General features: G+C 37.6%; 1 protein-coding gene across 1 annotated transcript in view; it reads left to right on the forward strand.

Annotated features, from left to right (window-relative positions):
* Positions 1 to 27,334, forward strand: part of lin (protein lines homolog) — a 104,250-nt gene that overhangs the window by 57,706 nt on the left and 19,210 nt on the right. Inside the window, exons 7-8 of the mRNA XM_090378082.1 lie at positions 1,506 to 1,597; positions 25,143 to 25,341. Of these exons, the coding sequence (XP_090234208.1) occupies positions 1,506 to 1,597; positions 25,143 to 25,341 (291 nt within the window). The remainder of the gene's footprint in view (positions 1 to 1,505; positions 1,598 to 25,142; positions 25,342 to 27,334) is intronic.

The following is a 27,334-nucleotide window of genomic DNA, read 5'->3' on the forward strand; positions in this document are numbered from 1 at the left end:
CAGTACAATAACATGCATTTTTTCTTCCTTTTATGTTTTCTTTTCTTATGTGCCACTCCGGCTACTTCACTGCTGTCCTCAGATAAAGTTTTTAATTGAACTAATCAAAAATATATAACTGAAAATCAAGTTATGTTTACTTAAGAAAATCAAGAGAAAAGAATTAGCTGATATAGCTGCCAAATTGGCTATTTCCACTGGATAACCACCACCACCTGTCAGTTCCTTGTATAGACTACAGGCAAATAGTACACACCAAATTATAATCTCAATAGCAAGATTCTTGGCATGGACAGGCCACAAATAAACTTCACCAGATTAAGCCTAGATTCAAGAAATAGCAGTCCTGTCTGCAGAGTCCAAAGAGAGAAAGTTGTTCTTGCTCGACTCAGCATAGGTCATAGTCATCTGACGAAAGGCAAATGACCTACTACGTGTGAGAAGTGCAAGACTATTTTAGCCATTGATTATGTTTTTATCAAATGTTCTATGTTTAGAGATGCATAGCTTTTGTGTTTTATTGCTTTTAATAATCTGGCTGAGTTGTTTACACTCAGCCAGGTTTTAGATGACAGAGAATGTCTTGCATTTTTAACTTTCTACGTTCCGTTAACTTATACACAGATTTAAATTTATACTTTTATGTTTTGATGTTTACCTTTTTTATTTATCTTAGCACTTTATATTTACTTTCTTGACATGGTAATCTGTTTATAGGTTACCAAACATATTTGTTACTGTTCTTATTTTGACTTGGCACATAATGACCTAAGCTGCCCAGGATGGGCATCCTGACCTGGGGGCCCACCCTTTCACTCAGGCAGGCACCTTCACCATTGCCTCCTGTTTTCTACCACCTTTACCCCCTCCCACTACCACCTAACTTTTTTTTTTTTTTAATTGGACTCTCCCTGTCTGTAGCTTTGGCTACCAACGGGTTCACCCCGCCAGTGCTTTCATACTGTCCGCCGTGCCTCATCGTGACGCTGGATGGTAAACTAGAGTTTTCTGTGTGAAAACACAAGCCCCTGGGCTAAGAGGCTGGACGAACAACAAACACATCCAACATAACCCATCACTTCACGAACACTCATTAACCTACATAAATCTAGCCTTATATTACTGTGTGCTGTATCTCTTGCTGACAGGTAACACCAATGATGACCAAATAGAGAAATTAATTTATATAGTAATAATAGTCAAACAAAATAGTGAACTGTATGTAGTGTGAATACACATGGACAATAGCAACTGAAATTAGGTATTGATATTTTGTAATTTATAATAAGCATTACTAATGAATAGGTAAGTAGTAATCTTATATGTCACAAAAAATTACCAACATTACTTTAGCTACCAGTCATTTGCTCTCTGATAAAAGTTTTCATGAAATATCATTTTTGAATATCATTACTTAAATTTTTGCAATTAAGGATTTTTTTGTCTGCAAAACGTTTTATCAAAATAGAAGTAGCTTAGTCATTTGATGCAATGTATAATTTCAGAGTTTCCAAACATGAAGTGCCTCTGTGTGATATGGTATTGCTGAGGAAAGTAACTCTTGTAAGCCTGAAGGCTCTACTGGTGCTTAGCCTTGGTGAGTAGCTTTTGTTATTTCATGCAGGGTACGAATGACAGAATGTAAACAGCACAGAGTATACAACTATCAGTCAGTAATGTCTGGCACAGCTCTCAGTATTTCCTAAAATATAAATACAGCAGGCCCCCGTTATAACGCGGTTCGCTTTACGCTGATTCGCTGTGATGCTGTTCTTATATTATAACCCATATGTGACTATAACGCTCTTTTACAGATTGTATTTTTGGCATATTTAACGAAATCGTTTCATTTGATGGAGTCGATAGCTTGAAAATGAATATAAAAATATGGTTAAAACGTTTCCCACGCCGACTTGAGAAATATTCCCACGTTCAGTGAAATTCTCTCGTGCGCTAATTTAATTGCAGTACAGTGACTTGTTATGTAGTTCCGAGATCAACATTTTAAAAAATGATCAAGTGTATTGCTTGTAATATTTGCGTTATATGCATTTATCCGAAGTCTAGTCATCACTCAGTACAGTATTAGACATTGTGCGTAACGGACAGTTTACTCGAACATTGTATCATAATTAATGCAACCAACGCAGTCACATTTTCGAAGAGTTAATAATGGCCAATAAGAATGAAAAAGCAACGTCTGGGCGTACGAAGACTATAAATGTAAGAAAAATACTACTGAATTTGAAAATTAAATTAGACGTTTTGAAGCAAATCGATTTTAGTTAAAGACAAGCGGATGTGTGCCATAATTTAGGACTTGCAAGTTTAACTGTAAGAACAATTATAAAAAAAATAAAGAATTAATTTTAGCAGTGGGAAAGATAGCTGTTCCACTGCAAGCAACTAGGACTAGGCCAGCTATTAGGATTGAAATGGAAAGAGTAACTAATTTTATTGAAGATAATATTCAATGCAGAATTCAGTTAAGTGAAATATTATAAATAATAAAAAAGAGAGAGAGCTTTGATGATCTGAAGAAAACTCACCTAAAAAAAAAAAAAAAAAAAATGGAACCATTTAAAATTAGTAAGGGCTGGTTTTAAATAGATTTAAAATCCAGGGAGAAGCCGCAAGTGCAGATCAAGGAGCCGAAACTTTCAAAAAAGAACTTGTTAAAATTATTGAAGAGGGGTATTGTGTGTTATATTTCTCAACAAGTTTATAACATAGATGAAGCAGGACTTTTGTGGAAACGAATGCCTAAAAGAAGTTTCATATTGAAAGAAGGAAAAAACATGCCAGGTTTCAAAGTGGCGAAGGATCGGTTGACTTTATTTTTGCGTGGTAATGCTGCGGAGGATTTAAAATTAATACCCCTTTTAGTTTATTTGGAAGAGGGCCAAAGTTCAACCCAAAATCGACACATTTTTCATAATTAAATTCATTATTTTAATTGGAATTTTAAGTTTAATTTTGATACGTAAGTAGTTACCACATAATTATATACCTATGTAATGCAGAATATTTTATATGTACAAATATTTGAATATTAAATATTTTGACCGATATTTGTGCATCTTTTCACTACCGTTTATTATTGATTAGGAAATATCCTATGGCACTGACCACAACTCACAAATACATATGTTGCCTTATGGGAATGCGGCGCTCGCTTAGCGCGGATTCACTTAGCGCTCTGTTTTTCCGGAACAAATTATCAGCGTTAAGCGGGGGGTGGGGTCATCTAGTGTAAATTGTGTTTAAATAACATTTTGTTTGTTGAATGTTAAGGAGCATACACTAACAAACTTGTTTGCATCACTTTTTCTGTTGCAGGGTATGAATGACAAATGTGGCACAATGTGATGGCCACTCAGAGTTGATCAAGAGAAAATTTATAAAAATTGAAACAGCACATGGCAAATCTGCATATAAAATCCACCAATCTTTGTCAGTGATTTTCTTTAATACTCCTCTAGACAACTGTCTCTCACTAAGGATATTTTATTATGGGCGAATCCAGTATTGAAGAGAACTTGATCTGGGAAGTCTCAACACACCACAGCTGACAGAATTATAAAAAAAAAACAAAAAAATCCTAGAACGTTGCAACAAGACTGAAAACTACTGATGAGATTGTATGTTGTTGGCATAACCCACAATATAGTTTACACCATTTTGACAAAACAGTTGAATAAAAAGTTACACCTTGTTAGATACCCCACTTTCCATTAGCGGTGAAAAAGACAGACAGTCAGTTTGCATCTTTATTGCTATTGATGATGGAAAAGAAATCTCTCTTTATAATGCAGTTGATCATTGCAGTTGATAAAGTTTGGATTCTGTGTTTTCAGCTGAAATTAGAATGACAGTCTGCTTGAATGAAATCAGCACCCATACCCAAGAAAGTTGGACTTGAGCCAAGCAAAATGAAACAAATGGGCATTACTTACACTTCCTGAGTCATTCTTTCATTAGTTGAGTTCCAAGAGACAGTGAATAGAAAACATTGTTTCATTTCCCTACAAAAGAAGTAGACAAACCCTGTTAAAGTTGATATCCATTGGTTCTACTTTACAGTGTATCCTTCACAACGCCAGTATGGTATAGAATTGTTGCCAAAATACAACTGGGAGAATTTACTCTATCAGGCAAAATTTTTTTTAGCATTAGCATTAGTAGAGGCATTTGATGCAAGAAAGCAAGCTTATGCAGCATCAGCCGAAAAAAAACCACTTCCACTTCACCCCTCTGTTCGTTCAAAATACCTGTCCAGCTGAGCCTTAAACTTATTTAGGCTATCAACCTCCACTACAAGGGATGGAAGTCTGTTCCACCAACCAACCACCCACTGGCTAAAGGCAAATTTCCGCATGTCTATCCTACATCTGTCTTTCCTCAATTTGAATTTATGCCCTCTCAGGTGATTATTCTGAGCTAGAGGAAGAATCCCATCAGCATTGAGCATGCTCAAACCATTCAAGGCTTTATACACCTCTATCAGATCACCTCGCTGGTGCCTAGTCTCCAGACACTGTAATTTGCAAAACTTAAGCCTTTCTTCGTAAGAGCACCCCTTTGTTCCATTCACTAATCTTGTTGCCCTTCTCTGTACTCGTTCCAGCAGCTCTACATCCTTCTTGAAATGAGGCCTCCAGACCTGTATACAGTACTCTAGGTGTGGCCTGACCATTGCCTTATACAAGGGAATAATCACCTCCTTATCCCTGCTGGAAAAATTCCTGTATATCATTGACAATACTCCATGAGCTACTCTTGCAGCCCGTCTGCACTGCTCAGAGAACTTCATATCTGCCTGCACAACCACCCCCAAGTCCCTTTCATTCTCTACCACTGTCGGTGTAGTACCACAGAGTTGATACGTTGCTCTGGGGTTGCTGTTTCCCATGTGTAGTACTTTACATTTGTCAATGTTAAACTTCATTTGCCACCTCTCAGCCCATCTGCTCAACCTTTCCAGATCCTGTTGCAGCAGCATAGTGTCAGTAGTATCCTTGACAGCCCTGCCAACCTTTGTATCGTCTGCAAACTTGGACATTAAGCTTGATATACCATCATCAATATCATTTATAAATACAGAAAACAATAATGGACCCAACACTGAGCCCTGAGGGACTCCACTAATAACATTAGTCCACGATGAGCAGTGTCCATTGATTACCACTCTCTGTCTTCTCCCCCTCAACCACCCCTTTATCCATAGCAGGAATTTGCCTCCAATGTCACACTGCTCCAATTTGTGTAGCAGTCTTCCATGTGCAACAGTATCAAAAGCCTTTCTAAGATCCAAGTATATAATATCAAAGCTATTCCCTGCATCCAGTTCTTTTGTGACTGCATCATAGTATCCAATCAAATTGGTCAGGCAAGACTTCCCCTTAACAAAACCATGCTGTGTCCGAGCTAAAACTGAAGTCTTGTCTAAATGATCCTGCAGTGCTTCTTTAACCAGTGCCTCCATTAATTTTCCTGGAACAGAAGTTAAGGAATAGAAGGAAAATCTCAGTTTTCCAGATTTTGATTTGTTTCCAAAGTTGAAGAAGCTGGGATGGAGTAAGTTTTTCCACTCATTATAGCCTGTGAGTAGTACTGTGTGAGTACTCACTGTAAAACTAATGCTTTAGGAAAGATAGATATTTATAAATATTCATATAAAAAATAACTATATTTATTTTTTGATAGTAAGCAAAAGCTGATGTCTTCATTGCATTATATATATATATATAATACTAATATTAATAGGCAAAAAGAAGGCTGGTGGGGTTGTGATCCTTATCAAAAGCAGCCTTAGTGCACCTAGGGCATTTCCAGATTTGGAACTTACATGCTGACATAGAATCTGTATGTTGCGAGGAAGCTGGAAGCAAAGGAAATGAGAGTGGGGGTATGTTATAGACCACATGATTGTGAAGCATATAAGATGGAATAGGTGAATAAGTATGAATGTGTTCTTATGGGTAATTTCGATTTTCCCTTATTAATTGAAATGAGTAGGAGGAAAACTTGCCATGGAGGACAAAATTTTGAAATCAATTAAACGATTGTTATTTGCATCAGTATTTTAGGGAAAGTAATAGAGGCAAAATATTCTATATCTGTTGTTCACCCATGATTTAGATAACCTTGTAGGACTGTAGATGAATACTTAGCGGGAAGGGATCAGAAGATTCAAATTTGAACAATGAAGAAAAAGATTGCAGTTGTTAATGGTAAAGGCATGCATTTTAATTTCAGAAAAGGGAACCATGATAGTGTAAGACATTACCAAAGATTAGTTACTAGGGCAAGAATTAGCAAAGCATGAGGACTTATAAAGACTGAGAAGGATTGGGCACAAGTCTCCCAATAAAATAAAATTATGAATATTATAGAAAGAAAACAACACCAAATAATAATATTATTATATAATAGAGAGCAGCCATACATTATCTCTTGCATTTCTGGTAATGGTGGCTAGTATAAAGGTATTTAGTAAATTAAAAAAGATAAAAGACTACAGAAGAAATTCCATGGGGTAAACCAGATTAAATTGTACTATTGTACACAAAAAAGAGCCACCAAATTGGACCTTAAGGAACTAATTAATGATTTTGCAAACATAAAGGAAAGGAACACATTATTAAGAACAAAATTTTTTGAATTAACATAATTGTACGGTAAATCCTCAATAATAAGGGGAAGGGGCTCTGTTATTGCTGAATGTCCATTAAATCGATTTTTTTTTCTTGAGGCCCATTTGTACCCTACATAATTGTTTAAATTTATTTCAGAATTTCTATTACAGAATAGCTGTTTAAATTTTCAATTATACAGGATGTTTCAAAAGCAATGGTCAATAATTTAAAGGTGAACTGTACAGCTACAATATGCAAAAAAAGCTTAGTAAACATGGGTCCTTAAGTGAATCATTTTCGAGATATTGCATGCTTCTAGTTGGGATCCATGTTCACTGACAAGGTGAACTGTACAGAGTTGGGATCCATCATGACTTTGTTTGTTTAGGTTAGGTTTTGCTCATTCTCTCCCTTTCCCCTCTCTCACTGCTCTGAGACATAGCAGGCCTAGTACTTGTCAAAGGATAGTCAACATGGAAAGAGGTTACAGCAACGAAGAGTATACAGACATGCACTTCATGTATGATAAAGCCAATGGCAGTGCACTTGAGGCTGCACATTTGTATCAGTAAGCATTTCACCGCCGAAGGCAGCCCAACAGGCGCACATTCATCAGGGTACATCAATGTCTTAGAGAACATGGGCGCTTCGCACATGGAGTATGAGCAGGTAGGCCCAGAAGCATAACACCTGATGTTGAGGAAAGGGTGTTAGAAAGAAGAGAACAAAATCTAGGAATTTCGACAAGGAGGGTTGCTCTGCAAGAGCGTGTACTTAGTCATAGCAGTGTGTGGTGAATTTTACATTGCCAGTTATGGTACCCCATCATATCCAGCGTGTACAAGGTCTGAGCAATACAGACTACCCTCCCAGAGTGAACTTCTGCCAGTGGATTAAACAACATGTTGTTCACTGACAAAGCTGGGTTTACTCGTGATGGTATTTTTAATTTTCAATTCACGAGTCACGACATCAACAATGTTTCTCGTTGAATGTCTGGGCCAGACTACTAGGAGACTGTCTAATTGGACCACACTTTCTGCCAAACAGGCGAGCTGTACCTTCAGTTCCTGCAGAATGTTGTTCCAGAACTCCTTGATGATGATGATAATGTTCCACTTCAGCAACGCCAGAACATGTGGTTTATGCACGATGGCATATTTTGCTCAAATTGTAACTAGGTATGTAACTAGATAGTATGGCCAACGGTGGATAGGTAGAGGTGGGCCTGTAATGTGGCCTCTCAGATCACCAGACTTAAATCTTATGGATTTTTGTATCTAGGGTCATGTAAAAAGCTTGGTGTACACTTGTGACATTAACACAGTTGAGGAATTGCAGCGTTGGGTTGAAGAAGCCTTTCAGAAAATCAGAAATGACCCCGGAATGCCTGAAAGGATTTGCAACTCAATGCAAAGAAGACTACAAAGCTGCGTACCGATGCAATTACAGCATTTTGAACACCTTTTGTAACATCTATAAAATTCTGTGGTGTTGAAACCAAAAATTAAAAAATGTATTATTTTATGTTTAATAAAACCACCCTTAGCAAAGGATTCATCACTTTTTGCTAAACTAATGTTCCCATAGTCAGTGGCGGATCTTAACAGAAAACATGCATTATCTCGAAAACGGTTCATTTGTGGCCCGATGTTCACTGGGACTTTTTTGCTTATTTTAGTTTGTACTTTTCACCTTTAAATTATTGACCATCATTTTTGAAACACCCTGTATGTTATGTACAACATAATCCATAAAAACAATGTAAACAAAAGTACAGTAAATACTTCAAGTTGAACAAGTAATGTGTTATGTGATAAAGGTGTACAATTTGAGACATTTTTTGAACATTAATGGAAATATAAACTGAGGAAAAATAAAAAAATTTATATTACAGTAGAACATCAATAATCCAAACGAGCATTTATTTATTTTATTTTTTTTTTTATGCTGGTGGCATAAAATAATTGCAGTAAGCATTGGTTATTGTGATCATGTTTGTGAATTTAATTTTTATTCTATTAAACGGCAATTTTAATAAGCAAAAATCAGAGAAATATTATCCACAGGCTATATAAATGAAAATATAAATCACCAATTTAACTTTTATTACCTTACCAATTAACAAAATTAAATGATACATGAAAATTGACAAAAAAACTGAATGTTGAATCGACAAATGATCAACAAAGTGAATACTGTCCAACTCAAGCTTGAAAAGAGTGAGAGATATGGTAATAACGAAACGAAGTTCAAAAATGATGCAGCAAAAAAAGCAGTTATTTTCATAATTTGTTTTGGGCAATAGCCTCAGGTTATGAAGAAGTTAACTAATGTATAGGTTTGTGCTATAGCAACACAATTGCAACATCATGGTACCTGCCCGCCCACTGACGAAGAGCCAGTAAGTTCTGAAATAGTGCCATCTGGGTGGTGGTATCTGCCGAGAATAAGTAACAGTAGTCTTCTCTCTTAGAGAAGCTCGAATACTTATTCGCGATAGTGCAATACCATGGCAACTCGTTGTGAAGGCATTCACAATATGAGATATACTTAAATGATGCAATTTTGTAACTAATTAGTAGTTGGCTACATATAAACATACTGCTATAGCACAAACCCATATGGTAATTACTTTCGTTAAAGATTATCTATTATCTACTGTAAAAGCAAAAAAAAAAATTAAAACCTATATCAGTCTCTCACTGAACCTTCATCTTCATAAGATGAATGAGGGATACGAAGACATTGGAGCCTACTTATTATTGAAGGTAACGAACATTTCTGATATTGCAGTACTGTTTCTCTCACCAAACTTTTTATACATGCATTTTCATCTTTCACCAGTCTTGAAATCTGTGCACTTCTTTCTCCATTCGGATCATTTCCAATAAAATATGAAAAATAACATTCCAAAGTTTAAATCCTTGGTCATTCCACTTATTTCAAGGTTTATGTTGCTTGCACTTCTTTCTGAATGTTTCCTTTTTGTTTGGCATCTAATGACTCAACATTAGATGCTAAATTTTTATTGGTTAGTTCTTCATAATGGTACTCCATCAATTCTTAATTTACTTCATCAAAGCTTACTGATTTTGCTTATCCAATAATATCATTTATTGGATTTGTCAAATCATTTATTAGTAATTGTGGTGAATCTGTCACTGTATCAAGCCAAAATTTCTTCCATGCCCTCTTCAGCAACTCTGTTACTTCACCCCAGGATTCTCCAGTAATGTCAGTAGTCATTTAAATATTAAAGTTTCTCAAATTCTTTGATATTTTCTTTTGCATCCATTTCTTTCACTTTCTTCCATATACTTCAAAGGTAATAACTTTTGAATGCTTTTATTATTCCCTGAACCAAAGGCTGGATTAGTGATGTGCTGTTACTCGACTGAGAATTCTTTTCTTTGCACTCAATGTAAGGAGTGTACCACCAACATTCAAAGTGTACCAATATCAAATTAGAACTTTATGCACTATGAGAAGAATTTGAGTCACTGAAGAAATGAGTGCTTGCCCTAATACAGGATGATTCAGGAGGAATAGTAAATATTTTGTTAGCTTCCTGTTAGATTTCGATTAACTTCTGGCATTCCTCCTCCCTAATGAAAGCGTGTGAATGTAGGTGCAAAATACCTATTATCAGGACTCCAGAAATGCAACTTAAATCTACTAGCCACAAAAAAAATTTACTTGCCTGTAGTATAGGTCTACTTTACATAAATATTTTTGTAGGTGACGTTTTGAAAAAACTAAATGTTAAATGTTATGATGACAAAAAAGGTAATAGATTCTTTAATTCTTACTACACCTACACACGTATCCTTACCTTGATATCGATGGTTCAACTGTTGATGATCCTGCTTAGATAGATGATAATCTGAATGAGTATTTTGCATCTACATTCACACACGAGGAGTTGTTAAAGGAGGAAAATGCCAGAAGTTTATCAAACTGTAACAGGATGCTTAATGATTTTGTAATAACCGAGAGCCAAGTGGAGTTGTTGAAGTTAAACATAAGAAAGACACATCGGACGGTTGGGATCTATCCAGTTATATTAAAGGAGGTGGCAAAGGAGCAAACCCTTAGCCATAATTATGAGAGCATCCTTGAACTCAGAGGAAGTCCCCATGGACTGGAGATGTGCAATTGTATCCCCAATTCACAAAGAGGGATCTAAGGGCGTCATGAATAATTACAGACCAGTTAGTTTGACTTCCTTTACAGGGAAAATAATGGAGTCACTAGTTAAAGATGCATTGCACAATCATCTAGACAAGACTGCAGTAATAATCCAAACACAGCATAGGTTTGTTAAGGGAAAGTCTTGTCTGACCAATCTGATTGGATAGTATGATGTGGTTACAAAGAAACTGGATGCAAAAAATAATTTTGATATTATATACTACGATTTCAGGAAAGCTTTTGACACTGTTGTGCAAGGAAGACAACTATACAAATTGGAGCAGTATGGTATTAATGGTAAGTTGCTACAATGGATAAAAGGATGGTTGAGAAGGAGAAGACAGAGTGGTAATCAATGGATGCTGCTCTTCGTGAACTGTTATTAGTGGAGTCCCCAAGCGTTTGGTGTTGGGCCCGCTGTTGTTTTGTATATTTATCAATGATATTGATGAAGGTATATCAGGCTTAATGTTTGCAGATGATATAAAGGTTAGCAGGGTTGTTAATGAGAGTAATGGCAATGTTCTACTGTAACAAGGTCTAGAAAATTTGGGCAGATGGGCTGAGAAGTGGCAACTGAAGTTTAACATTGACTAATGCAAAGTACTGCATATGGGTAGAAATAACCCCAGAGAAATGGACCAACTGTGTGGTGCTACACTTAGGGTGGTAGAAAATGAAAAAGATCTGGGAGTAATTTTGCAGTGAGATTTGAAGTTTTCTGAGTAATGCAGACAGGCTGCTAGAGCAGCTCATGGGGTCTTGTCAGTTATATATAGAAGTTTTGCTAGTAGGGAAAAGGTGATTACCCCCTTGTTTAAGACAATCAATGGATATTGCTCTTCATTGACTAATGTTATTAGGGGAGTCCCCCAAGGTTCGGTGTTGGGTCCATTGTTGCTTTCTGTATTTATTAATGATATCGATGAAGGTATATCAGGCTTAATATCCAAGTTTGCATACTATATGAAGGTTGGCAGGGTTGTTAATGACAGTATGCTCCTGCAACAGTATCTAGAAAAGTTGAGCAGATGGGCTGAGAGGTGGCAACTGAAGTTTAACATTGACAAATGCAAAGTACTGCATATGGGTAGAAGTAACTGCAGAGTAACGTATCAACTATGTGGTACTACTCAGGGCGGTAGAGAATGAAAAAGACCTGGTGGTAATTGTGCAGTCAGATATGAATTTTTCTGAGCAGTTCAGACAGCCAGCAAGAGTAGCTCATGGTGTCTTGTCAATCATATACAGAAATTTTTGTAGCCGGAATTAGGTAGAGTTGCTTGAGCATGTACAGAGAAGGGCAACAAGATTGGTGAGGGGGAACAAAGGGGTCTTTTTACCAAGAAAGGCTTAAGTTCTGCAAATTGCAGTGGCTGGAGACTAGGCACCTGCAAGGTTATCTGATTGAGGTGTATAATGCATTGATTGGGTTGAGAATGCTGAATTCTGATGGGATTCTGATTCCAAAAAAAGATTGGGATTCTGAAAAAAAGCCGTGAATTAGGGTTGAAATTGAAAGTGTCTGCAATTCTGCCCAGACACGATAGGAGGGAGTATATGATGAGAGCCCTGTCAATCAATTCGGCCCTGGAAAGATTGTGCAGGGCTCAAGGGGTAGAATTTTTTTCAGCCTGGTCTGTACTTGTTAACAGGAGAGACTGCTTCTACAGGGATGGGATACACTTAAATAGAAAGGGTGCAAGAATGTTTGCTGATGCTATCGAGGCAATGTTAGGTGGGTCGGAAAACTGCTAGATTGGGGGGATACAAGGACTAATAGATTAACAGTAGCCACTGGCAGAGGTGAAAGTGATTCTTGCACTGCTTCTATTGGAATGAGCCGCAGCCTGGAAAATAAGATGCAGGATATTTCAGAGACTGCTGGGAATCATTGGGGTACAAGTAAACACATGGGTTGTGTTAGGGTAGCTAAGAAAAAGAACAGGTGCATGTATACTTGTGTGTACACCAATGCTAGGAGTTTAGTAAATAAATTTGATGAATTTGAGGTATTGCTCAAAACATCAAAGGCAGATATTGTGGGGATTTCAGAGACGTGGTGTCACACAGATATAAGAAATGCAGAACTGGAATTTGGGGAGTACAATGTCTACAGAAAGGATAGACAGGATAGGAAGGGAGGAGGGGTTATGCTATTAGTTAAAAAACACATAAAATCCAAGGAAGTGAAGCCAGTCGACATCGCTGGACAGTGCAGTGTCGAGTCAGTTTGGTGTGACATAAGCATTGGGAGATCAAAATTGAGAGTAGGAGTGTGCTATAGGCCTAATGACTCTGATGAGTATAATAAGAAACTGTTCGGAGAAATAGAGTGGGCCAGTAAATCAGAGAGTCTTATAATGGGGGATTTTAATTTCCCAGATATTGACTGGAATTTGGGGGCTGGTCACTCACACAGTAGCAAGGCTTTTGTGGATTTATTGGATGATTGTTTTCTACATCAGCATGTTCGGGAGGCAACTAGAGGGAGTAATACTCTTGATTTGATTATCAGTAGTGATTCTTCATGCATTAAGAATCTGCAGATAAATGAACCACTTGGTGGCAGTGATCACAGTGTGCTGAAGTGGGAGTTACTCAAAGAGATAACTACCATTAGGGGTAAAGGGAAGGGGTATTGCTTTCGTAAAGGCGACTACAATGGACTGAGACAGTATTTAAATTCTATACAGTGGGATCAACTGATGATATTGCCAACAGCAAATTCAAAATGGGAAGCATTCAAAGAACTTATCGTGGAAGCTACTAGGCTTTACATACCAACTAAGAAATATTGTTCAAGGTTTAGGCCTAAATGGTTGTCAGATGAACTAATGAGGCATATGGCAGAGAAGAAAAATGCATGGGATACATACAAATTAACACGTGACACGGACGCCTATGATAGATACAAGTTGATCTGTAACCAAGTTACAAAGGAGGTTAGGCAGGCGAAGGCAGATTACGAGAGATCCTTGGCAAGGGATGCGAAGAAAAACAGCAAAGAGTTCTTTACTTATGTAAACTCTAGAAGGAAGGGGATGAATCAGATTGGTCCACTTGAGATCGATGGGTCAACTGTTGATGACCCTGCTCGGGTAGCTAACAAACTAAATGAATATTTTGCATCGACATTCACACATGAGGAGTTATTCAGCGAGGGGAATGCCAGAGGTGTATTCAACTCTAGCAGTAAGCTAGAGAATCTTGTAATAACTGAGAGCAAAGTGGAGGAGAAATTGTTGAAGATAAACACAAGAAAGGCACCTGGGGTGGATGGGATCTATCCAGTTATATTAAAGGAGGCAGCAAAGGAGGTAAGCAAACCCTTAGCCATAATTATGAGAGCTTCCTTGGACTCAGGGGAGGTACCCATTGACTGGAGATGTGCAAATGTGACCCCAATTCACAAAGGGGGATCAAAGGCTGACACAAGTAATTATAGACCTGTGAGTTTAACTTCTGTTCCCGGAAAATTAATGGAGGCACTGGTGAAAGAAGCACTGCAGGATCATCTAGACAAGACTTCAGTTATAGCTAGGACACAGCATGGTTTTGTTAAGGGGAAGTCTTGCCTGACCAATTTGATTGGATACTATGATGCAGTCACAAAAGAACTGGATGCAGGGAATAACTTTGATATTATATACTTGGATCTTAGAAAGGCTTTTGATACTGTTGCACATGGAAGACTGCTGCACAAATTGGAGCAGTGTGGCATTGGAGGCAAGTTGCTGCTATGGATAAAGGGGTGGTTGAGGGGGAGAAGACAGAGAGTGGTAATCAATGGACACTGCTCATCGTGGACTAATGTTATTAGTGGAGTCCCTCAGGGTTCAGTATTGGGGCCTTTATTGTTTTCTGTATTTATAAATGATATTGATGATGGTATATCAGGCTTAATGTCCAAGTTTGCAGACGATACGAAGGTTGGCAGGGTTGTCAAGGACACTACTGACACTATGCTGCTGCAACAGGATTTGGAAAGGTTGAGCAGATGGGCTTCGAGGTGGCAAATGAAGTTTAACATTGACAAATGTAAAGTACTACATATGGGAAACAGCAACCCCAGAGCAACGTATCAACTCTGTGGTACTAAACTGACAGTGGTAGAGAATGAAAGGGACCTGGGGGTGGTGGTGCAGGCAGATATGAAGTTCTCTGAGCAGTGCAGACGAGCTGCAAGAGTAGCTCATGGTGTATTGTCAATGATATATAGGAATTTTTCTAGCAGGGATAAGGAGGTGATTATTCCCTTGTATAAGGCAATGGTCAGGCCACACCTAGAGTACTGTATACAGGCCTGGAGGCCTCATTTCAGGAAGGATGTAGAGCTGCTGGAACGAGTACAGAGAAGGGCAACTAGATTGGTGAATGGGACAAAGGGGTTCTCTTACGAAGAAAGGCTTAAGTTTTGCAAATTACAGTGTCTGGAAACCAGGCACCAGCGGGGTGATCTGATAGAGGTGTACAAAGCCTTGAATGGTTTGAGCATGCTCAATGCTGATGGGATTCTTCCTCTAGCTCAGAAAAATCACCTGAGAGGGCATAAATTCAAATTGAGGAAAGACAGATGTAGGATAGATGTGCGGAAATTTGCCTTTAGCCAGCGGGTGGTTGGTGGGTGGAACAGACTTCCATCCCTTGTCGTGGAAGTTGATAGCCTAAATAAGTTTAAGGCTCAGCTGGACAGGTATTTCGAACGAACAGAGGGGTGAAGTGGAAGTGGTTATTTTTATTTATTTATGTTACTTTTTTTTTTTTTTTTTTTTTTTGGCTGATGCTGCATAAGCTTGCTTTCTTGCATCAAATGCCTCTACTAATGCTAATGCTAATTCCAGAAGTGAAAATAAGAAAAAGAAATTCAATGACTTAAGGTAGAGCTGAACATCTATGAGAGTTTAAGGTGTAGGGTAGATACCCTCGAAGAAATTAATATGAAGGACACACCAACCTCCCAGTTGCTCTACTCAATGCCAGAGCTCACTCCTGTGCAGCACCTCCATAGCCAGGTGGGCAGGAGCAGCACTGCATAGCACATGCTTTTTGATTAGACCGGGGTTCAAGCCCGTCACCACCAAATATGGAGGATGCAGAAAGGTCAGGGAATGACCACCGCATATCCCCGGAGCAGTATGGCCTTAGTTGCTAATGCTCCTAAAAACCAAATAACAAACAAACAAACAGTCCTGTGCATCAGGCAAACACAGTGAATGCATCAGGCAAAACACAGGGAAGATATTATCCAAAAAGGATTGGTGGAACAGGAGCAGGTTTGTCTGCCAGGGGCAAAGGTTGATTACGTTGTAGAGCAGATATCATCTTTTAAGGGCACAAAAGGTGATATTGTTGTAAACGTTGGTACCAATCACCTTAAAGAGTAAGAGATCTGCAGATTTACTTAATGAGTACAGGTCAATGTTGAAAAAAAGTTATGAGTTACGGTTGAATTTGAAAGTATTGGCAATTCTGCTTAGACATGATAGGAGGGAGTATATGATGAGAGCCTTGTCAATCAATTCGGTCCTGGAGAGATTGTGCAATGCTCATGGAGTAGAATTTTTTTTTTTTTTTTCCCACCATGGTCTGTGCTTGTTAACAGGAGACTGCTTATACAGGGATGGGGTACACTTAAATAGAAAGGGTGCAAGAATATTTGCTGATGCTATCCTCTCAGTGTTAGGTGGGTTGGAAAACAGCTAGCTTGGGGGGGGGGGGATTTACAGACAAAAAGATTAACAGTAGCTGCAGGCATAGGTGAAAGTGATTCATTCGCTGCTTATATTGTATTGAGCACCAGCCTAGAGAGTAAGTTGCTGTGGATTTCAAGAGCTGTCGGGAGTCATTGTGGAACAAGTAAATACGTGGGCTGTGTTAGGGTAACTAAGAGTTACCCTAACACAGGTTTGTCTGCCAGGGGCAAAGGTTGATTACGTTGTAGAGCAGATATCATCTTTTAAGGGCACAAAAGGTGATATTGTTGTAAACGTTGGTACCAACGTTTTTAACAATATCACCTTTTGTGCTGTTTTTACTGGAACTGTAATAAATAAATTTGATGAATTTGAAGTGCTGATCAAGACATCAAAAGCAGATATTGTTGGGAAACCAGAGACATAGTGTCTCTTGTATCCCAACTGAAGTTTAAAATTAGAAAATGCAGAATACTGCAGTAACCCAAAAGAACCATACTTACTGTGTGGTACTACACTCTGGAAAGTGGAGAGTGAAAAAGACCTGGGGTTAATTGTGCAATCGGATATGAAGTTCTCTGGTCAGTGCAGACAGGCTGCCAGAGCAGGTTATGGAGTCTTGTCAATGGTATATAGGAATTTTGCTAGCATGGACAAGGGGGAGGGGGATTATCCTGTTATACAAGGCAATGGTCAGACCACACCTCGCGAGGTGTGGTCTGACCATTGCCATTGTACAGGTCTAGAGGCCTCATTTTTGGAAAGATGTAGAGTTGCTAGTACATGTACAAAGAAGGGCAACAAGATGGTGTGTGGAACAAAGTGGTGCACTTCCCAAGAATGACTTAAGTTCTGCAAATTGCAGAACCTGAAGATTAGGCACCTGAGAGTTGATCTGATTGAGATGCATAATGCCATGAATGGGTTGAACAGTCTCAATGCTGGTAAGATTCTTCCTTTTGCTCAGATCACAAAACTGAGGGGGCATAGATTCAAATCGAGGAAGGACAATTGTAGAATAGATGTGCGGAAATTTGCCTTTAGCCATTGGGTAGTTGATTGCTGGAACAGATTTTCATCTCTTGTTGTGGTAGTTGATACCTTAAATAAATTTACGGATGAGCTCGACGGGCATTTGGAGTGAATGGATGGGTGAAGTGGGAGTTTTTTTTTTTTTTTTTTTTTTTTTTTGACTGCATAAACTTGCTTTCTTGCATCGTATGCTTCTGCTAATGCTAATATTGTATCAGATGGCAAGAAAAACGTTGAAACCTATAACCATAAACACATCTGTATACAGTAAACTCTAGCTAATCCGGGTACAGTTAATCCTCATGTTGGATAATCTGGATCAAAATATGAAAAATTCTGTTCACAGTTTAGTACTTTGAAAGACTCACGGAATTTAGGAAGGCAGATGAGTAACTGTGACTGCATGCTGATTAACTGCACAGAGAGAGAGAGAGAGACAGAGACAGAACATGCATTAAACTTCTTATATCTATATAATATCAGTGTGGATACACCATAGATAACTCTTAAGAAAAAACTACGATAGTAGTATAGGAGGCATCATTTCCTCTGTATCTCATTGTGCTCACCTTCACAACAAGTTGCCACGGTATTCAGTACTTCAAATAAGTAACACTTCACTAATAGAGAAGACTATTGTTACTTATTCTTGGTGGGCACCACCACCCAGACAACACCATTTTAAAGCTATTGGCCTATCATCGGTGGGTGGGCAGGTACCCTGGTAATGCAGACATGGTGACCCAGTTGTGAAGATAATCACATAATACGAGAGATGCCAAAAGGTTTGTATAGTAATATTTAAAATAACTAAATGCAACAAGGCATATGTTAAGAATAACAGTTTTATATAATATCGGCGTGGATACATCATAGATAACTCTTAAGGAAAAAACCATGGCAACTTGTTGTGAAGGATGAGCACAATATGAGATACAGAGGAAATTGTTCCTCCAATACTACTACTATTGTAGTTTTTTCTTAAGAGTTATCTGTGGTGTATCCACACCGATATTATATAGATATAAAACTCTTACTCTTAACATTATGCCTTGTTACATTTAATTATTTTAAATATTACTATATAAACCTTTTGGCATCTCTCGTATTGTGTGATTATGCCAATAATCACACAATAAGAGATGTGTCAAATATGAGATATTGTGTCAATAATCATCACAACAGGGTCATCATGTCTGCAATACCAGGGTACCTGCCCATCCACCAATGATAGGCCAATAGCTTTGAAATGCCATCTGGGTAGGGGTGGTGCCCACCTAGAATAAGTAACAATAATCTTCTCTATTAGTGAAGTGTTACTTATTCGAGCATAATATGAGATAGTGGAAATGCTTCGGTACACTATTATCATAGTTTTTTCTTATGAGTTATATATGGTGTATCCACACCGATATATAGATATAAAACTCTTACTCTTAACATATTATGCCTTGTTGCATTTAGTTATTTTAAATATTACATGTCTTGCATGTTGTTCAGTTTCATTGTTGACTCTGAGTCAGAAGGATGTCTGTATGTTGTTTATACATCTTTGTTGTATAGACGTTTATGCATCTGTATGTTGTATGTACATAAGTCAACATAGGTTGTAGACAAAAATGTCTACAACCTATAGCTTGTTATATACCATTGGAAAGAGCTCAACGAGTAGGTTTAAAATTAAAAATGGCAGTGCCAGACAGGAAAATGTAAATTTTGTCCCCCCCCCCCTACTTCTGTTGCTAATGGAGCTAAAAATTTAAAAACCACATTAGTTATGCATTATTCAATGCTTATCAAGGGAAAACTATTAAGATTGAAATCTATCCTTTACTTTTTCTATTAAAATTAAAAAAACTTTTTTTATTGCACTTCAATAGCTCGCTTCTTTGTACTAAATAACTCTCATTTTAGTGATAAAATGTTGCTAAATAGTTAGTTAATAATTCTGTAAAGGTCAATTATAAATTTTGTGACGAAGTATTTTTTAAAAATTTTCAAAGCTGAAGTTGTCCTGGCAAGGAGGTACTCAGAGAACCAGCGCTAAGGGGCGGTGGTAGGGAGGTGCCTGTGCAGAATCTTGCATGGCTCTCACCTGCCAGTCGCTTCTCGAGGAAGAAGCCAAAGTCGCTTCTCCGACCCTTGTCATTCACAACTGGAAAGACTCAAATAGACGTTTTCATTAATTCCTCAGTTTTAGGCCAAGCCTGGCGGGGCACTAGAAACGTTTTTTTTTTTCAGTTACCATAAAGCTCTCTATTTGAGATACTACACTAACGACCATTCGTGACTACGGACCCTTCATCCTGAGTGCCCGACACTCGGTAGTTGACCGATTTATTTTAATTATTGTCCCCTAAAGGGCTTTTTTAGATTTTTTTTTTTCCTTGCTAATCGCCCCCAAGAAACTTTAAACAGCAAAATACTTTTAGTTACTCTTTTTCATTCAATGGGATCTCTGAGCCTGATGCTTCTTAGCTAAAAGTTCATTGTTCGGTATGATATTAGTAAGTTTAATTCTAATGTCTCCCCTTGAACTTATGTCAGTTCTGTTCCTTTCCTTTATTAATATTTTATTTACTGAACTAAAACCACTTTCAACCATATAAGAGATTGGAAAACAAAGAAATACTTTGGCCATTTCATACAACATTATTGGATTAAGAAGTTTAGTTTGGTTTTGATCCCCACAACTCAGCCATTCCATCTTTTTTGTATTTGTTTGCATCCTTAGTTACATTTTAATTCAGTGAGTTCTTGAATTTCTTCACTAGCAGACCCGGCATTGTATCCATTTGGATCTATCATCCATAGCTTCACTTCAAAAGAAAATAAATCTGAAAATCTCTTTTTAACTTCACCTTTTAAAAAACACAAATGATCTGAATAATCCTTGGTGAGAGATTCATTTCTTTCAGCTAACTCTTACATGCCATGAAATTCTTTTCAAATATTTCCAGTATTTCAGTGGAATAATATACCTTTTAATATACCTTTGTAGTCTGTTGCCATAATTAATTTCCCTTGAATTTGAAGTGATAAATTGAAGTTTTCAAAAAATCCAAGCCATATAGTACATGTTGTTTTTGTGTTTGCTAATCTCCTTTTTCCAAATCTGTGTCTTGTTCACTTTCTAAAAATTATAATTATTGTGTTGAAAAGGTTTACAAATCTTGTTAGACAGTTTCCTTTAGAAAGCCATTTGACTTCTGTATGTAAAAGAGGCCTCATATACTGTTCCTCATTATCAACACAATTTTCTGAAAGGCAATCATATTTGCTATGTGACTTTGATAGTTTTAATAACTATACTGAGAGATTGATAACGAACTAGACTAATATTTTTTCAACCAGATAATGTCGGTGCAATGTAGTGTATTACAAGAACTTCAGGATATACAGGAACTCCCTGACTTACGTAAGGGTTGCGTTCCATGGAAAGCTACGTAAGTCGGAATTTCCCTCATGTTCATGCAGCACTCACAACTGTGCTTGCTGAATTGATTGAATCAAAAAAGAAATGTTCGACGAACATGTAAATACACTTATTTTTTGTATTTATTAAATTTTTTATCCGATGCGCAGTAAAAATTACAAAAAAGCGTGCAATTTAAAAAAAATTTCAAAATTATAAAATTACAAAAAAAAGAGGAGACAGGCATAACATTAGTAGGTTTTACCTCTTGAGCACTGTTGCCAGAATCGACGTCTTCAGCTGATGAGTACACCGCTGTGGAGGTTGAAGCCTGTGGAAATTTAGAAGGGGTCAGCAGCTCAACCTTACAAAAGCACATATTAATGTATGACTGGATGGTGGCTTTTTTCTTTTCATTGTAGATTTCTTTGTAGTAAGCAACCCTCTGTTAACTTTTAAGAATCATTCACTGTCAAGATCCATCTTCTCAAAACCTTGCCATTGCCGATGCAATTTCTCAAAATGTCATTGCCATCTCTCTGGTGATGAAGCATCTCGGTTCATCTTGAGCTTCGTCAGCATTTTCTTCTTTCACTATCGCTTCCTGCAAGTCAATAAGTTCTTTGTTAGATAATTCCTTCTGTTCTTCCTCTATTAACTCCTCCATGTCTTTGGCATCAACCTCCAACCCTTCCCTATCTCTTCCATCATGCAGTATGATTGATGACTTTTGAGGTTATGATGAACATCGTGGTTATGATGAACACCCTGAGAGAGAGAGAGAGAGAGAGAGAGAGAGAGAGAGAGAGAGAGAGAGAGAGAAGAATCAAAAGGGAATCACCAAGAAAGAAGAATGATGATATCCAGCTCAGGACTCTGGGTGTGCCAAGTCCATACTCACCAGATGTGAGCCCCTGAGGTTATCAAAATATTTGCTGAAACCTTCCCCCAAAATTTTAAATTCTTCCTTCCCAAAATCTTCTAGATATTCAGGCCAGGTAAATGTATCAAATACTGAGACAGTTTTAACAATTTGATTCATTTTCACCAAATCTTTTTATCAAAAAACTTTATTCCTCCATCTATTAGTTTTTTTTTGTCCAACGTTTCAAATATATCTCTGCCTGCGTTAACTGAATACCATCATATACACCCTACACTATTTACGTTGGCTAACATTTCCTCTAAAAATGTTGTGGAGCTTCTCTCATTTCTTCCAAGGCATTCAAGGCACTATCCACATAGTATTCTGTTTGACTGAGTAGCAGGTTTTCCTTTTGAAAAATCAGGGACAGTTTGAATAAAGTTAAAAAATCTAAGAGAAAATGGATTCTTATTGCAAAGAAGTATGTCTTCATTTTCTTTAACAAGCTTTTTGATGTTGCAGTATCATTCCATTTTCCATTGCCTAATTCCTCCAAATGCATTACCACTGCAGAGTGGTTGTTAACAAGTTCAGTCAGTGCACCCACTCAATTAGATCCGTCTTACTAAATGCGGATACTTGAAGTTAAGGGTATTTGTTTGTAGCATGGCTGCTACTTTTCCCAGTTCTTTCAGTCATTTTGGTGAATTCTGGTTAAAGATATAATATTTTTACCACTGTTTCAATTTCAGAAACAAAATTGAATCTGGCTGTTTTAAATTCTATTCTTTAATAGAATTTAAAACAGCCAGATTCAGCTTATGTGCAATATAGTGTGTTGATATAAGATCTGGAATCTCTCTCTCTCTCTCTTTAATTTTGCCACTAACCCATTGTTAGTGGCAAAATTAAAGCTACCTGCAAAATTAAAGCATGCTACCTGCTCCATCTGATCCAATGCTTACTAACCTATTACCAAGCTTCCATTGCAAAAATAACTTGTCCATTTCACACTCTACTATATCAAAGTACCCTGCAGCTGTTGAATTTTGGAGAGGATTTATGGAAACAGATGCCTCTCTCACTTTCCAGTTTTTATCTATGTATCTTGTGTAAAGGACAAGTTTCTCCTCATTTACAATATCTGTAGAAGCATCTAGACAAAGATTCACTCTATGAAGTCTTTGATTTCCTTAACTAATTCTTGTTTAATGACATCAGCAATAACTGACAAATTCTTTACATTTAATGTCATTTTGGTACTCTTCTTCTACTACTGGACCTGTATCTACATCATGCTTATTTAGTATGGCTATCAACTATTGAAGTCAGCAAATGGTTTATTGAATTTAATTGTATAATAGGCTGTATTAAAAAGCATTTGAAGTGTTCAAACATTTTAGAATCCATCTTTCTTTGGCAGGCAGCTAGAGGTGTGTTTGTTTTCTAGGTGATTTCTAGCCAGATTTATGTCAGAGCATTTTTTGAGAGAATTGGATGCCTCATGAAACCTAAATGTCTTCACTTTGAAAGGTCCTTAAAAACCTTTAGCAATCTAGAGTTACAAGACTACATCTGTGGGGATGGTAATTGGGCCAGTTGTAAAGGTCATGGGCCCAATCCTCATCAGCTCCAAAGATACATTTAGGATCCTGGTGAGACGCAGTTGGCACAATTTTGCATTCAGAGAATCATGCCCTGTTAACAAATGTGGCATACAATCCTGGGGCAAACGGGTTGGAGGAAACTAGGGTTATCTGAGGCCGGAACCTCCCTAGTGGCTTCCCCTTTAGGTCCCCTTTCTGCCTGCTCTGCCATTACTGGTAGAGTGTGGTCGATATCAGTCTCAAGGTTTATGGTAGTCCATAAGATGTTTGTTGGGGTTAGCTTTTTGAGTCTGTAGTTGAGTCCTGCTATGGATAAAGAGGTGTTTGAATGGGAGAAGACAGAGGTAATCAGTGGACATTGCCCTTTGTGGACTAAGATTAGTGGAGTCCCCAAGGGTGTTGTTTTGTGCACATTGTTGTTTTATATATTTATCAATGATATCGATGAAGGCATATTAGGCTTAAAGTCCAAGTTTACGGATGATACCAAGGTTGGCAGGGTGATTAATGACAGTAATGATATGCAACATTGCTATTATATGCTACTGCAACAGGATCTAGAAAGGTTAGGCAAATGGGATGAGAAATTGCAATTGAATTTTAACATTGATAAAGGCAAAATACTGCATATGAGTAGCAGTAACGTACTAGCTATGTGGTACTACACTTAGGCTAGTGGAATATGAACCCGAAGATAATTGTGCAGTCAGATATGAAGTTCTTTGAGCAATGCAGACAGGCTACCAGGACAGCTCATGGGATTTTGTCAATGATATACAGGAATTTTGCTAGCATGGATAAGGAGGTGATTATCCAATTGTATAAAGCAATGGTCACATCTTGAGTATTGCAAACAGCTCTGAAAGTGTCATTTTAGAGAGGATTTGGAGCTGCTGGAACAAGTACAGAGAAGGGCAATATGATTGGTGAGGGAACAAAGGCTCTTACTAAAAAATGCTTCAGTTCTGCAAATTGGAATGTCTGGAGACTAGGCACTTGTGAGGCGATCTGATTGAGGCGTTTAAGCTTTGAATGGATTGAGCAGGCTCAATGCTGATGGGATTCTTCCTCTTGCCCTCAGGCCAGACACACACGAGAGGGCACAAATTCAAATTTAGGAAGTATGGTTGCAGAATAGATGTGCAGAAGTTTGCACTTAGCCAGCAGGGTTGATTGTTGCAACAAACTTTTGTCTGTTGTTGTGGAATTTGATAGCTTAAATAAATTCAAGGGAGAACTAGACAAACTATTGGAGGGAATGAATAAGTGAAATGGGGGGTGTTATTTATTTTATTTTATTTATTTTTTTTTTTTTTCGGGCTGATGCTGTATAAGCTTCTTTTCTTGCATCATTTGCCAGTGCTAATGTATTTTTTGAAAATTACAACCTAAGCTGTCCAAATCCAGTATCATTAAATTTTGTGTAGATTTTCAGCTGTCAAACATGGTGAGCAATTCATTTTCTTACCAAACTGCCTAATGAGCATATAAAATAAGTACATTTATGCAATATGAATTTTTGATATAAGACATAATCAGGGTACAAATTATGTATTTTTGATGTTGGTTTATTAATTCAAAATGAGGCATTTTGCATATTCTGTTAAATTAATAAAGAATTGTGTTAAAACAAAATATTTTTCAAATAATTCTGTCAAGACAGAAATTCAGTGTATTCCATTTCTTTGAATTTAGCTGATGAATGTTGTGGTATTGTCCCTACATTATATAAAATTGGAACTTGCATAACAGAACAATGGGAAAGAAACAAGATGCAGATTTCAGATGGTCTAAATAACCAGTGGATAATAGAGTTATTTCTTGATCAAGATGATCAGCTTATAGAAGCAATGTATTGTTCTCTGCATCTTTACCTTCAGTTCTCTTTATTGCCGTAAGTTTATTTGAAATGTGTATAGTTTTTGGATGCTTTGGTTAAAATTATTTTATAAATTACAATAAAGTTAACATTACTAGGTAAAAACATCATGTCTGATGTTCTTACTTATATGTTTTTCAGTTATTACTGGTTTCACGGCGCCTCCATAGCCAGGTGGGCAGGAGCAGCAGTGCGTAGCACACGCTTCTTGATTAGACCAGGGTTCAAGCCAGTGACCACCAAATACGGAGGATGCAGAAAGGTCAGGGAATGACCACTGCATATCCCCAGAGCAATATGGCCTTAGTTGCTAATGCTCCTAAAAACCAAATAACAACTGGTTTCACTTTCTTTATTTTAGAAGATATGTTCCTAAAAACTGTAATGCTGAACAAAACTACTTAAAGAAAAAAATGGTTTCTAATTAATTATATGTAATATTGAGGGAGAAGTACCTTTGAAGTCTGAAACATCTTATTGCATACAAGGCATTTCAGACCTCACCTCAAATGTAACATTGAAAACACATTCTTCTTTGTGCAAAGCTTTGTCATGTTTTGCAGTGATAGCTGCTGCTTGATAGCCATTTATTTTATCTGCTTCTGAAGTGAAACTAGCTCCTGATCCAGCTCAAAACTTACTCATTTGTCAACTCCTTTAACTATTCGGGGCGCCTCCGTAGCCAGGTGGGAAGGAGCAGCAGTGCGTAGTACACACTTCTTGATTAGACCGGGGTTCGGGCCCATCACCACCAAATACAGAGGATGCGGAAAGGTCGGGGAATGACCACTGCATATCCCGGAGCAATATGGCCTTAGTTGCTAATGCTCCTAAAAAGCAAATAACAACTTTAACTATTCTACTTCTACAACTGCATTAAAGCCCATGTTTTTAGCCAGTGATATTCTGCCTTCATGAGTTGTGTAATGATAATGTTATTTTTGAGCTACTGAAGTCTGCACTGCTCAGAGAACTTCATGTTGGGCTGAATAGTTATCTGCAATAGTTATCTGTAAGTCTTTTTTTTTTTTTTTTTGCTTATCCACTACCTTGAGTTCGGTGCTACCTAAATGGGACATTATATATTCTGGAATTACTTTTGTCCAAATGTACCTTGTGTTTAGACATTAGTACTCTTTAACCTCAATAGCAATATTTCAGCCCATCTGCCTAGCTTCACTAGTTCATGAAATAGCATACAGTGATGGATGTCATTAACCACCTTTTCCGCTTTTATGCATCAGCAAGCATAATCTGAAACTTCTGTTTCAGATTATGCATGCTGTAGTATTATTAATAAATATTAAAAACAATAACAAACCTCAACACCAAACATTGTGGCACCTCACTAATAACATTAGCCTATGAAGAACAGTGGCCATTTATGTGATAGGGGACAGAGTCTCCTATCGTATAACTATCCTTTGATCCAGAATAGTAATTTGCTTGGGGCAAGTTACATTCCTACAATTTATACAGCAATGATACTTTGCTCCAATTTATACAGCAATCAATTCATTTGGAACAGTGTTAATAGCTATACTGAAATCCACGTACAGTGGTACCTCAGATCACGAACGCCTCTAGTGACAAACAAATTGGCCTACTAACACAATTTCTGAACAAATTTTGACTCACCCCGAGAACAATGCCTCGGCGCACAAACGCACAAACATGGCTTTGGTGCCATGTTTTTGGCTCGCGAACGATATCAGTTGTACTCAGGTTTGCACGCTGTAAACATTGTTTGTTGTTGCGTTGTTCTTGATACAATTTTTTTCTGCTTTTTGCATTAAATTAACCCTCATTATGGCTCCCAAGAAAGTGAAAAGTGTTAGTGACAGAAAGAAGCCTAAGCGTATTACAGTAGAAACGAAGGAAACAATAACTAAACATGAGAATGGTGTTCATGTTTCTGATCTCGCCAAGCAGTACGACATGGCTAAATCTATGATCTGTACTATCTTAAAGAACAAAGATGTGCTAAAGACTTCTGATGTGGCTAAAG

This window comes from Mastigoproctus giganteus, chromosome 1 (genome assembly GCF_048544385.1).
Source record: "Mastigoproctus giganteus isolate SK-2022 chromosome 1, ASM4854438v1, whole genome shotgun sequence".
Classification (NCBI taxonomy): domain Eukaryota; kingdom Metazoa; phylum Arthropoda; class Arachnida; order Uropygi; family Thelyphonidae; genus Mastigoproctus; species Mastigoproctus giganteus.